The 11,917-nt window shown below is 54.0% G+C and overlaps 7 protein-coding genes across 8 annotated transcripts; 4 read left to right on the top strand and 3 right to left on the bottom strand.

The window, feature by feature from the left end:
- Positions 1-34: 34 nt before the first annotated feature.
- HMPREF1120_02946 (uncharacterized protein) lies at positions 35-3,076 on the top strand. The gene has a single exon (XM_009156995.1). The coding sequence runs from the start codon at positions 192-194 to the stop codon at positions 519-521; it is 330 nt and encodes a 109-aa protein (XP_009155243.1). The 5' UTR covers positions 35-191; the 3' UTR covers positions 522-3,076.
- Positions 745-3,732, bottom strand: HMPREF1120_02945 (fructose-2,6-bisphosphatase; the record flags this gene model as incomplete). Its single annotated transcript, XM_009156994.1, has 1 exon — positions 745-3,732. One exon carries the CDS (start codon positions 3,730-3,732, stop codon positions 745-747), a length of 2,988 nt encoding a protein of 995 aa, XP_009155242.1.
- A 316-nt stretch (positions 3,733-4,048) lies between these two features.
- HMPREF1120_02944 lies at positions 4,049-6,253 on the top strand. 2 transcript variants are annotated; one of them, XM_009156993.1, is made up of 2 exons: positions 4,049-5,414; positions 5,473-6,253. In XM_009156993.1, the coding sequence occupies exon 1, from the start codon at positions 4,619-4,621 to the stop codon at positions 5,162-5,164; it is 546 nt and encodes a 181-aa protein (XP_009155241.1). In that variant the 5' UTR covers positions 4,049-4,618; the 3' UTR covers positions 5,165-5,414; positions 5,473-6,253. The 2 variants fall into 2 exon arrangements, with proteins under 2 accessions (XP_009155241.1, XP_009155240.1); XM_009156992.1 differs by having other exon boundaries at positions 4,049-6,253.
- Positions 5,536-6,344, bottom strand: HMPREF1120_02943 (methylthioribulose-1-phosphate dehydratase; the record flags this gene model as incomplete). The annotated part of the gene is made up of 3 exons (XM_009156991.1): positions 5,536-5,647; positions 5,697-6,198; positions 6,248-6,344. 3 exons carry the CDS (start codon positions 6,342-6,344, stop codon positions 5,536-5,538), a joined length of 711 nt encoding a protein of 236 aa, XP_009155239.1.
- A 382-nt stretch (positions 6,345-6,726) lies between these two features.
- Positions 6,727-9,061, top strand: HMPREF1120_02942 (calnexin). Its single transcript, XM_009156990.1, has 4 exons — positions 6,727-6,979; positions 7,033-7,446; positions 7,498-8,151; positions 8,204-9,061. The coding sequence occupies exons 1-4, from the start codon at positions 6,860-6,862 to the stop codon at positions 8,726-8,728; spliced, it is 1,713 nt and encodes a 570-aa protein (XP_009155238.1). The 5' UTR covers positions 6,727-6,859; the 3' UTR covers positions 8,729-9,061.
- A 380-nt stretch (positions 9,062-9,441) lies between these two features.
- On the bottom strand, positions 9,442-10,467 carry HMPREF1120_02941 (methylmalonate-semialdehyde dehydrogenase (acylating); the record flags this gene model as incomplete). Its single annotated transcript, XM_009156989.1, has 2 exons — positions 9,442-9,858; positions 9,927-10,467. Coding segments are annotated over 2 exons (958 nt in total), but the record flags the coding sequence as incomplete, so codon positions are not given.
- A 6-nt stretch (positions 10,468-10,473) lies between these two features.
- Positions 10,474-11,900, top strand: HMPREF1120_02940 (uncharacterized protein). Its single transcript, XM_009156988.1, has one exon. The coding sequence runs from the start codon at positions 10,552-10,554 to the stop codon at positions 11,038-11,040; it is 489 nt and encodes a 162-aa protein (XP_009155236.1). The 5' UTR covers positions 10,474-10,551; the 3' UTR covers positions 11,041-11,900.
- The last annotated feature ends 17 nt before the right edge of the window (positions 11,901-11,917 follow it).

The following is an 11,917-nucleotide window of genomic DNA, read 5'->3' as shown; positions in this document are numbered from 1 at the left end:
TAGGAAACTTGAAGGTGATGTTGATGGTGATGATGTTGGAGTGACACCAATTCCGCCGCAGTTCCTCCGCCGCCAAAGACTCAATCAAGTCTGCCACGGCCACCCTCAATTCTCAGAAACAACTCTACATTTGACGTTTCCCCAGACTCTTTGCGGCAACACCTGGCACGGCCTCCCGAAGCATCCTCATCATGGCGGACAATGGACAAGACTCCTCCGCCACACTAAGTGCTGTGTATCACTCTCCATCTGACGACAAAACCTTCCGTATCAACATCCCTTCATCGGGCTTTGCAAACGAGCATGTCTCCGATCCACGAGCCAAGTCGACCTATCTGGCAGACCTGAGGGCTGCAACCAAGAAGATGCAGGAAGAGGTCAACATATTCCTCACGGAAAAAATGGAGCAGGACAAGCAGGCGGCTGGCGATGCAGGTCGCACAGTCGGCTCAAAGCAAAAAGCTGATGACGAGCTTGAAGAAGAGAATTACGGTGAAGAAGGCGTGGACGACGAAAGCTGAGGGATGCCTGGATCGGGAAACTATACGCTCTATTCGCGCGCGCTCTCTACGACGAAACGGGTATCTCAACGCCTAACAACCGAGTGCTCGTCAGTCTGTCGCTATCAGAGCCCCTGGCCTTTGCCCTGAAGCTGATTCTGCTTGGCGACGGCACATCCAAGATGTACCACCGAGTTACTGGGACATGTCAGTACGATTTCAAACTCTGGACACGGACGCGAACTTACTCAGGAAACACACTGATGACGCTGCCACCAAGACGTTTGTAGCAAACACCGCAGACGCGATCCTCGTCAATGCGAACTTTTCTGCCTCTGCCGCCGGTCGGAGCACCTTCTCCAAGCATCAGAGCTGCTTGAACCCGAACCGCCTCTACTTTTCTCAACCCTGCAGTGATGATTGAATCGTTCATGGTGCTGTTTGCGTTGCGAATTCGACCCCGAAAATAGAATTCGAGCTCCCTTACTGTCAGACCTTCGGGGATCATTTCCAACGTGGAGCTTGCGGGCAACCTGGGTCCGTGACGGGTCATTAGTTCGATGGCCGGGCCCCAAAGGGCTTTCTCTCCCTTGGGAGGGTTCAAGTACAGGTTTAGGAGGATGTGGTAGATTGATGGCTCTTCATCAACTGGATCCGTCGTCGACTGTCGTCGCAACGAGACTTTCCTGTGGGTCTTGACTTTCTCTTCGAGATAGATCTGGTTGCAATACTCCTCCGCCTTGGCCGGATCATTCAGTCTGAAGACATATATCTCGAGGGCTTGTCTGTGGTTGCCCATCTTGCTGAAGACAATGGCTCTGGCCTCGTAAAAAAGTGGGTCATCTCGAGGCAACAAGCCGAGTGTTTTGGCGGGAGAGTATTGCTCAGATGTTCTCAACAGAGTCATCAACTTATCGAGGACTTCATCTCGGTTCGGGCAAGCTGGATGTTGAAGCCGCTCAAGATACAAGGTGACAAGATGCTGGTGAAGCTCCGGCGTGAGGTCGTCTAACTCGTCAATGACATGTTCCAGATACCTCTGGGCCAGTGCTTTGTCGATGGATTCGAGGAAGGCGAGGACCTTTTGGCGTGGCAGCGACTCCGCGTTTTCTGTGTCCGCCAGGAAAATCTCCATGGCCATTCCCGGGTCAGTCTCAAGAGGCCAGCGGGCGAATTCGAGGATTAGGTCAATGTACTCCGGCCCCAGGTTCTGTAGGTATGACACCGTTCTCGCGGGTCCTTGTAGTCCAGTCTCAATGTTTTCTGTCTCGTCGGCCTGTCCGAATTTCTGAAGTCTCTCCAGTGCCTGTCTGTGAAGTCGTTTGCCGTACAGGAATTCGATGAGGTCGTTGTACCGCTCTGTTTCTTCGAGTTTGGCCCTCACGACATCAGGATCGCAGAAGTTCTGTATACGGAAGAGGGAGCCTGCCAGTGAAGGGGTCGCATACATGTGTGCTCGGAACAGAGTGGTGTCCACAAGTCTCGCCAATGACAAAATCTTGTCGCTCAGATCGACGTCGTCTAGCGAAGGGACTCCAAGCAGATACTCAGTCACTTGCCGGATGTCCTCTGACTGGGCACCGGCCTGAACTTCGGCGAGAGTTCGTACGGTTTGATCTGGATTGAAAAACCGTTGCAACCTGCGACGCACATCTGCGAGAAACGCCTGAAGCTCGCGAACTGCCGTCTTGAGCTCTTTTTCTGAAAAGCTTCCTAGTCCGGAATCATCCTTCGACTTGGTGGTCTTGACGCTGACACTATCTGGGTCCGCAGGAGGTGGCTTGGCCTCGCTGACACGGCTCGCTCGCGATTCGGTTCTCTTGTGTTGCGGTCTAGGATTAGCTTCGTTCTTTGGGGGTTCGGTAGACGGTCCTGCGTTCTCCTGCTCGCGTTTCGCCAGCTCTCCGGCTATAATCTGGGGATATAACTTGATAACTCGCTCTGGGGGTGCGGAAACCTCTCCGAACAAGTCCAGCGCATCCCGGAACTTCTTTTCATCAAACAGCTGCTGGGCCTTCTGCATCTTTATTTCACGCAGTCGCCCAGCCTTGTTGTTAATGAGTGTCTCCTCAATCATTTCCAGCAAACTGATCGCTTCGTCGAGGGCGCCGCTATCGACCAAAGCATCGATCTGCGCGTCGTAATTGAGTCCCTGCATTCTCCAGACCGTCCGCTCACTAGCGACGAAAAATCCCTTGCCTTGATGGGCTAAGCTGATGCTGGGATTCGGAACCTGCAATAACACGGCACCGGGCAAATCGATCGACTGGAGCAGGGTGAGTGTCTTAGGATTCCGAACCTCGAGGACACCTTTGCTGGTCTCTTGCAAAGCGAGCAAGTAGGGATAGGAATACCCTACTGCCTGAGGCGGTGTCCGCCATGGGATCTGCCTCCGTCCGAGCGGCTCCCCGTCTCGGTCGATGAAATGGGTGTTGATGTCTTTTGCCAGTAGCATCTCGTTCTCTCCCAAACCCGTGGCAAGTGGCGTAGGGATCATCGAGCCCATTCCAATGTAACTCATGGTTCCACCAAGTCTGCTAGTCTCTTGACCAGGTGCACCACCTATACTGCCTGGGCCGACAATTGTCTTCGCTTCTCCAGTTTCTAGGTTGACAAGGACATAATTGGCGCTGAGGCCGGCAAGGATTCTGGTCCCGGTCGCCCACGTTAAGGATTTGATGCTACCCGACAAGGGGATCTCAGTCGCATCACCGTCCAGCTCACCGTCATGCCATGACCACACCAGGAGCCTTCGCTTGACAGCGACAGCCAACTGGCTTGCCAGTGTAGGCACATTAGTTGTAGGGTCTTTTACAATGTTACTTGCCACCGCAAAAGTACTGGCACCTCGGGTTTTGGTCAACTGCTCCAGCAACTCGTACGTTCCGAGGTCATGAAGCGAGACGAGGCCATTGCTCAACGAAATTAGGAGGTTTGCTTCTCGAAGTACGGCGAGTTGTTCTATCTTGTGTTTCGAAAACTTCTCGTGCTCACGGAGAAGCTCAGAGGGTTTCGTACCTCGCGGCGACGCGCCATTGGGAGGTGAGGGGGTGTCGCCCGCGGCATCAGAATCGGGAGCAGTCGAGGGTGGACTTTTGATCCGGTACACACGGAGGGCGCCAGTGTTGAGGCCCACGAGTAATTGATCGCTGTGAGAGAGGATGGATTCGATCTTGGACTTGTCTCGCTGTTTCAGCTCAACGATGGGCTGCGCGGTAAAGGCAGATAACATGGATGGGTTGTTGCTGGGTCGCTAAGCCCTGGAGGGCCGAGCGGTAGACACGATGGGAGTCGAAATTGCACGTCGGCAAGTACTAGGAAGCTCCGTTGTAGATCGATTCATTTGACTCGAGTTCTCGATGTATATATCGGTGCCGTACGTAGCATAGTATACGTAGCATTCCAGTAAGGTAGTGTTGTGTCTCGTCGGCGCAGGCTGCGGAGGGAAAAGCAAACTCCGATTGGCTGCAGAAGACTACGGCAAGGCTACGTCACCGCGTTCAAGGTCTGGGGCGCAAGGCTGAAGGTCCTTTTCATGACACTGGCAATGCACTGCAAGTTCCGAGACGGATGAATAGACACGGGTCTAGCGAATCCAGAGCTTGGATATACTCGGGGTCGAGTCAGTTGTGTACCCTTGCGTAACCGTTCTAGCCGTTACTTGCATTCGGGTTGACAACGATAGCTACCTAGGTAACAACCTGCGTGCAAATATCATCAGTGACAATCTACTGCAATCAGCGACCAGCGCGGACGGGTGGACTTCCTTCTTTTGCGACAGGTATGATGGACAATGTGCCTAGTTTCTGATAGAACTCTTATCCTTTCAAATAACCTCAAATTCACAGCAATGCAATCCGTGGCAAGCCCACGACTGCACCAGCAAGTATCGATGCAAGTCGCCCTTAGTTTCCAAGACATTGAAATTAGCTCCATCTTCGAGGACATACCGACCTTATCATCAGCCTTCTTGCGTGATCCATCTGACCGCGAGCCCTGAGCACACAACGGTACAACAAAATTCACCTGACACATGACTTCAATTCTGTGACGTGCCTCGTTGAATGTGTGCATTATCCGAGGGAATCTCTGGCTTCTTGGACGGCTGATCCTCATGCATGCCTTCGGCATCGCTTTCTTCGGCCAGATCAAGGGTTTGCTCGATCAGGGCCAGGTCCGCGTCAAGATCTGCCAACAGAGGGTCCACTTCACCAAAGTCTTGCACCTCCTTCCTGGTTTTGTCGAGTAGTTTCTGCATGGCGTCGTTCTCTGCCGCCAGCGCCTTGGTGTCCTTCCGCAGCTGGTCCTCCTGTCTCGTCAGTGCTTCGGCATTCGAGTGCATGATTTTTGCCCGAGACTGGAGTTCAGTATCAATGCTTGCGCCGACGGAGTTGAGCGCCGCCTTGAATGCATCCTTGGCTTCGGCAGTTCGCAGCGCTGGCGACACAGCAGCACTCTGGGGTGCTGGCGATGTCTGTGACGCTGCCGACATGTTGACTACAACACTGAGTCAGATCTCGCATCCCACGCTGATTACGAAACTGGTAGACCTGCTTTCTCCTTGCAGAATCACACAAGAGTCTCAGATTGTTTTTTCGACCGCAGCGAAAACAGGAACCAGCAACCAATGCACTACTAGTAGTATTTGGAGGATGAAGTGGTAATGAAGCGTAGGTGTCCAGGTGGCCCCGGCAATTCGACGAATTTATATTTGATCTTGGCGTGCATGAATCCCGATGCAGCTGCCAATCGCCAGAGGACGATTAAGATAAGGGGGTAGTTCTCCAGGCAGTCTACCAGAATCTATACGTTGAACGCCGGAATACGGAGCATTTAACAATGGTGTGTCGACCGTGGCTCGCAGCCGCCATATGCAGCAAGAGAATGGCTTCTCCAGGCTGGCAAGTCTAACGCGTGGGTACTTCATGGAGACCGCACCCAGTCGTACGTGTACTGGGCTCATCATCTCCAGCTGGCTCAGTATAGTATATCCGACAGAAGCATTTGCGTCCTCCCGTCGCGAACGACGTCATCATTATATCGTCCAAGGCAGACCAAGCCGGTGCATTTCAACCGCCAGCTGAAATATATAGTCCAGGCTTTCACACTGGGTTTTGGCTTTGGCGACTGCATCACCCCAAACATAACTAAAATTCGTCAGTCTTCAAGAATCACACAGACAGCAAATGCACTCACATCCCGTGTCGTCGGACTAGCACAGCATAGGTATCCGGATACTGTTCCATAGCCTTCTCCAAGTACTCGGTCAAATCCTCCTCGAACGGCGTATTCTCAATAATGGGCACCCGCAACGTGTCATGAAAGCCGAGCATTCCCTTTCCCGGGCCTTTTGGAATCCCCTTGATCTGCTCGATGTTGCTGATCTCGAAGCAAGCGTCCTTGCCATGCATCTTCTCGACCAGAAGAGTAACAAGAACACACCATTGGGAGTGGGTATGAATACAGCAGCCCGCACCTCGGTCGAAAGCCGCGAGGAAGAGTGGCGTACAAGCGGACGGCTTCAGCTCATAGGGCTTCCGGATATACTGCCGTGCAGACGGGGGATATTTTGGCGTCGGGTAAGAAAGGACGAACATGTCGTCCGGCTTGATAAGCTCTTTCTGCACACCCGAGGGGGCAATGTAGACATGTTGATCTTTTCGGATACTAGTGCCACCACCGGTTCCAGTGACCCATCCTTGCATGGAGTTAGTTCCAAGGCATCCCGTTGCAATCTACCCCCTTACCAAGGCTATAGAACTGCCTACACAGTCTAGGTATCAGGTTTGCTGGATGGTCCGGGTCATCTGATTTGACCAAATGGTCATTGTTTGAGTCCGCCATGGCACAATATTGAGAGCGCTGGGGCAGCCGCTTTCGTCCCAGATCTGTAGTTGGTAGCCAAAAGCGAAGAGATCACGAACAGGAAGCGGGAAACACTGTTTGCGACGGCATCTGTCGCCCAGAAACCTGAAGCAGAGCAAAATCGGAAAATCGAAGACGCCATTCCGCACGTGTCTTCCAACATTACGTGATTACTTAGTCATTCGTTACACGTGTCGAGCTTGGAACGCTAAGCCCCGCCTTGCTCTTTGATTGATCCGGGACTAAGAATACTAACATGTCGGACTAGCCATTCATTAACCAACTCAAGTTAGCGCCGAGCCTAATGTCGCACTTGGTCGCTATCGCTGTGGAGATGCTGTAAAGGACACCTTTCTCTGACCTTCGACATTGGAAATATATCCCCGAAAGCAAGTGGACATTCCTCTCTTTCCTCCATCCTTTCAACTGGCCTTGTCCTTTCTCCTGCCAGCTGTCACTAGACTGTCTGTCGTTATACTCAGTGCGTGCCCATCATGCGCTTCAACGCGGCTATTGCTCCGGCTCTTTATGCGTCGGCCATCCTTGCCGGCAATGCATTCGCGCAGGATGAGAGCGAGCCTTCGACCACTGTGATCGAGCGGCCGACTTTTACTGTAAGTCGTCTGGTTGGGTAATGCTCCGTGTACAACTACTAATGACTCGACAGCCTACAAAGTTGAAAGCCCCTTTCCTAGAGCAATTCACCGATGACTGGGACACGCGGTGGACGCCCTCCCATGCGAAGAAACTGGATTCCAAGAGCGACGAGGATTGGGCATACGTGGGCGAGTGGTCTGTCGAAGAACCAACCGTGTTCCCTGGAATCGCTGGTGACAAGGCGTTGGTCGTCAAGAATGCTGCGGCGCACCATGCCATCTCTGCCAAGTTCCCTGAAGTCATTGACAACAAGGGAAAGACCTTGGTCGTTCAGTATGAAGTCAAGCTCCAAAACGGACTGGAGTGCGGAGGTGCCTACATGAAGTTACTGCGTGAAAACAAGGAGCTGCACGCGGAGGAGTTCTCCAACGCCTCCCCTTACGTTATCATGTTTGGTCCTGATAAGTGCGGATCTACCAACAAGGTAAGTTAGGCTCATGCACGATGCGAATAGCCGACAACTGACACACGTTAGGTTCACTTCATCTTCCAGCACAAGAACCCTAAGACGGGCGAGTACGAAGAGAAGCACCTCAAGAGTCCTCCACAGGCCAAGATCAGCAAGCTCACCACTCTCTACACCCTGATCGTGAAACCGGACAACACGTTTGAATTGTTGATCGACAACAAATCCGCAAAGAATGGAAGCCTGCTCGAGGATTTCTCGCCCGCAGTCAACCCGCCCAAGGAGATCGATGACCCGAACGACAAGAAGCCTGAAGATTGGGTTGACCTGGCCCGCATCCCGGACCCTGACGCCAAGAAGCCAGATGATTGGGATGAAGACCAGCCCTTCGAGATCGTGGATGAGGATGCCGAAAAGCCTGACGATTGGCTTGAGGATGAGCCGGCCACCATTCCTGATCCAGAGGCCGAGAAACCGGAGGACTGGGACGATGAGGAAGATGGAGACTGGATCCCTCCCCAGGTGCCCAACCCCAAATGTGAAGAAGCTTCAGGCTGCGGCAAGTGGGAGCCTCCGATGAAGAGGAATCCTCTGTACAAGGGCAAGTGGACTGCGCCCTACATCGACAACCCGGAGTACAAGGGACCATGGGCACCACGGAAGATCCATAATCCAGACTACTTTGAGGACAAGACTCCTTCGAACTTTGAGCCAATGGGAGCGGTATGTGTAACCCCCGTCATGTTTAAAGCGTACAATTTGCTAACTTTGACAGATTGGTTTCGAAATCTGGACGATGCAATCCGACATCACGTTCGACAACATCTACATCGGACACTCTGTTGAGGACGCTGCCGCTTTCCGGGCCGAGACATACGACATCAAACGACCGATCGAAGAGGCTGCTGAAGCAGCAACGAAGCCCAAGACGCCCGACACGCCCAAGTCACCGTCGGACCTGAAATTCCTCGACGACCCCGTCACTTTCGTCAAGGAGAAGCTTGAGCTCTTTGTGACTCTTGCCCAGAAAGACCCCATTGAGGCAATCAGATTCATGCCCGAGGTTGCTGGCGGGATTGGAGGAGCCCTCGCTCTTGTTATCGCCCTTCTCGTCGGGCTCATGGGCGCGGGCAGCTCAGCAGCTCCATCTAAGGAAGACATCAAGAAGAGTGCCCAAAAGGCCAAGGAAGCCGCCGCAGAGGCCAAGGACAAGGCTGCGGAGGTCACTGCCAGTGGCGCCGAAGCTGTCAAGGCTGAAGTTAACAAAAGAACAACCCGTTCCAGCGGCCCCGCGGAGTAGACCTGCAGGTCACATTCTCGGTTTACACCACGGATGTTGCTGGCGGCTATTGATTGGCAGTAGGCAGTGTCCAACACTTGCAGTCGCAGCGCGTCATCATCAAAAAAGTGCTTTGGAACCTCTCGCGGACGGAGGATGAAACGGGAGATTGATGGTGGACGGTGGGGACGCGTGAAACTAAGGTTATTCTGTACTGCCCTTGCGGCTTGCTATAGTCAGTCAGCACTTGGTGTGTTAATGGCAAGTGGCGTGGCGTGGCGCAGAAGAGCATTTTCTTGTTTCAGTATGAGTTATGCAGCGAGCCAACATCAATACATTTCATTTTCCATTTTGTCATGATCGTACAGTACTAGTACCACTGACGAGATTTAATGATCATATAGTCCTAGTACCGCCACAGAGATGTAATCAGTTCAAGTTTCGGGCGATGTTCGTGTTCCTACTGCATGAAATTGAACATTGTCAATCTAGTCCCTATGAACTCATGAATGCCCCATCGAGGCGGTCCGCCAGACAAGAGGCCGAATCAAAATCCAAAAAATCATACTTTTGGCCCAAAACATGGCGAGCCACCCATATTGGAAATGCATGGCTCGATCTGCTTCCACCCAGAAAGGCCCCTGAGAGACAAAATCAAATTGTTTGCACATTAAATAGCCACGGTCCGCCAAATAAACTCAACTCATTCGAAGCAACTGAACTGAATCCAGAGATCACGAGTGAGTAGGCATGGCGACTTGTTTCTCGGTAGCCAGAGCATCCTCGGCACGCCAGAGACTAGTGACGGTCTTCCACTGGGTGTAGAAGCGAAGACCATCCTTGCCGTAGAAGTTGGCGAGGCCGGTTCCGGCGACCGAGGCTTTGTTGCCGGTGAAGCTGAACATGGGCAAGGGGACGGGGATGGGGACGTTGATGCCAATCTGGCCGGCCTCGAGGTTCTTCTGGAACAAGGAGGCCGTGGGCCCGGAGCGGGTGAAGATGGCGGCGCCGTTGCCGTACGGGTTGGAGTTGATCAGATCGATGGCTTCCTCCGTGGTGTCGACGTTCAAGCAGACCAGGACGGGGCCGAAGATTTCTTCAGTGTAGCATTTCATGTGAGGCTTGACGTTGGTGATGATGGTGGGTGCAATCTAGAACAGAGACAAAGTGATTAGCGGGATGATTCAGCCACAAAAAAAAGGCGTTATGGTTGACTTACAAAGTTGCCATTCGGGTATTTCGGGGGAGTCTTTCCTCTGCCATCCAGTAGAATCGTGGCACCCTCGTCCTCGGCGCTCTGGATCAGGTCTTCAACACGCTTCTTGCTCTGAGGGCTGATCAAAGGACCCAGGTCGGCACCTTCTTCGAACCCGCCGTCCATGCGGAGGTTCTTTGCGCGCTCTGCCAACTCGGGCAGCCACTCCTTGGTCTCGCCGATCATGACCAGAGTGCTGAGAGCCATGCACCGCTGGCCGGCGGCACCAAAGGCGGCACCTGCAATGGCGTTGAGAGCATGGTTCTTGTTGCAGTCGGGCAGCACGGCGGCGTGGTTCTTGGCGCCCAAGTTGGCCTGGACACGCTTGCCCTGGGCGGAGCCCCGCGTGTAGATGTATTCACCGGCACGGTTGGATCCAACAAAGGAGATGGCTTTGATGGCGGGCTCGTCGATGATGAAGTCGACCGTCTTGGCGGCGCCGTGGACGACGTTGATGACACCGTCGGGGAAGCCGGCCTCTTTGCAGAGTTCGGCAATGATCATGGCGGCGCCGGGGTCCCGCTCACTGGGCTTGAGGATCAGAGTGTTGCCGGTGACGGTGGCCAAGGGCACGCTCCAGAGAGGGATCATGGCGGGGAAGTTGAAGGGGCAGATGGCGGCAACGACGCCCAAGGGCTCGCGGTATGAACGAGTTTCCATATCTTTGGCCACTTCAATCACCTCTCCGGTGATCTGGGTCGTAATGCCGCATGCGGTCTCGCAGACTTGCAACCCACGCAGCACATCACCCTTGGCGTCGGCGAATGTCTTGCCCTGCTCCAGGGTGATGGAGGTCGCCAGCCGATCCATATTCTGGCGGATGAGGTGGGTCAATTTGAAGATGATCTGCTGTCTGGTCATGATGGAGGTGGCTCGCCATTTGGGGAAGGCCTTCTGCGCGGACTCGACGGCCGCCTTCAACTCGGCATCGGTGGACTGGGGCACGCGGGTGACGAGGTTGTTGGTGGCAGGGTCGTGGAGATCGATCCAGGTCGTGGCCTGCGAGGGCACAAACTGGTTGTCGATGAAGTTGTGGGTGTTGACGACGTTTTGGATCTGTTCGTGGCTTCGGGGATAGTCGGCCACGGCCGCCTGGGCCGCTTGCAGATGGCGGCTAGTGGCATGTAGCCGTCGCTTCGCTACGTGCTGTGCGGGCGACATTCTGAGGCTCGAGGCGATTTGAGGGGCACGTCGGCCGGACAGCGCTGGAACGGCACGAAGCAGTGAACGCCGCGTGGCCATATCGATGTTATGTGGACGGTGGCCGAGAAGGAAGAAAGGCAAACAAAATGGACAGATATAACAACTTGCACAAGAACGAGAAGAACAACTCCGCGGAGAAGGTGGCGAGGCGGGTGAGGATTTGGCGGATTGGACTTCAAGTCTTTGGAGTCTGGGGGAGGGAGTTATAAGGACTCGGACGCGGGAGGACGAGGACACTGGGCGGTGGTGGTGAAGGGTTCAGTTGGTGGTAGTGGTTCACTCCAGCGCCAATGGTGGGCAGCGAATACAGGACGCACACCTCCGCTTCCGGAGTCGACCACGACGTGACTTTTACTTTTCGGGTTCTCTTCAGGGAGAGTTTCCACCCAGTTGCCGCGGGGAGGACGAGGAGCAGCACCCACCAGCAACCCAGCTTATCGAATCCAGACAATCGGTCAGCATCTGGAGGGTCCTCTCTATCCCGGGCTCCTCCATCGCAGGCTTCAGCGGCAGTCGCTTCCTCGGATCCGTCTGGCCGCCCCGAGGTCGAAGGGCGCCGCCTGCGTTCGTCTGTCATTGGGCGGCCTGCCCTCCGCAGTCCAGAGGGGAGAAGACCGAGGAGACAATTGCCAGTTAAACTAGGATACTGTGTAGTCAGCGCCCCAGATTAATCCATCCGCAAGCACGAGCACCACTACTAGCACCTCTATAACTGGCCTTGTAAGCTGTACTAGGTGATAGTACTAACCAAA

Source organism: Exophiala dermatitidis, assembly GCF_000230625.1.
Source record: "Exophiala dermatitidis NIH/UT8656 unplaced genomic scaffold supercont1.2, whole genome shotgun sequence".
NCBI classification, from domain to species: Eukaryota; Fungi; Ascomycota; class Eurotiomycetes; order Chaetothyriales; family Herpotrichiellaceae; genus Exophiala; species Exophiala dermatitidis.
The sequence above is the reverse complement of the archived record's forward strand: the minus strand, read 5'-3'. Positions and strand labels throughout refer to the sequence as shown.

Bases quoted from the DNA above. Each gene is read 5' to 3' on its own strand.
- HMPREF1120_02946 (XM_009156995.1), top strand. From the start codon at position 192: ATGGCGGACAATGGACAAGACTCCTCCGCCACACTAAGTGCTGTGTAT.
- HMPREF1120_02944 (XM_009156993.1), top strand. From the start codon at position 4,619: ATGCCTTCGGCATCGCTTTCTTCGGCCAGATCAAGGGTTTGCTCGATC.
- HMPREF1120_02942 (XM_009156990.1), top strand. From the start codon at position 6,860: ATGCGCTTCAACGCGGCTATTGCTCCGGCTCTTTATGCGTCGGCCATC. The intron at 7,447-7,497 runs GTAAGTTAGGCT...GACACACGTTAG, and splicing joins AGTGCGGATCTACCAACAAG to GTTCACTTCATCTTCCAGCA. The intron at 8,152-8,203 runs GTATGTGTAACC...TAACTTTGACAG, and splicing joins ACTTTGAGCCAATGGGAGCG to ATTGGTTTCGAAATCTGGAC.
- HMPREF1120_02940 (XM_009156988.1), top strand. From the start codon at position 10,552: ATGGCGGGGAAGTTGAAGGGGCAGATGGCGGCAACGACGCCCAAGGGC.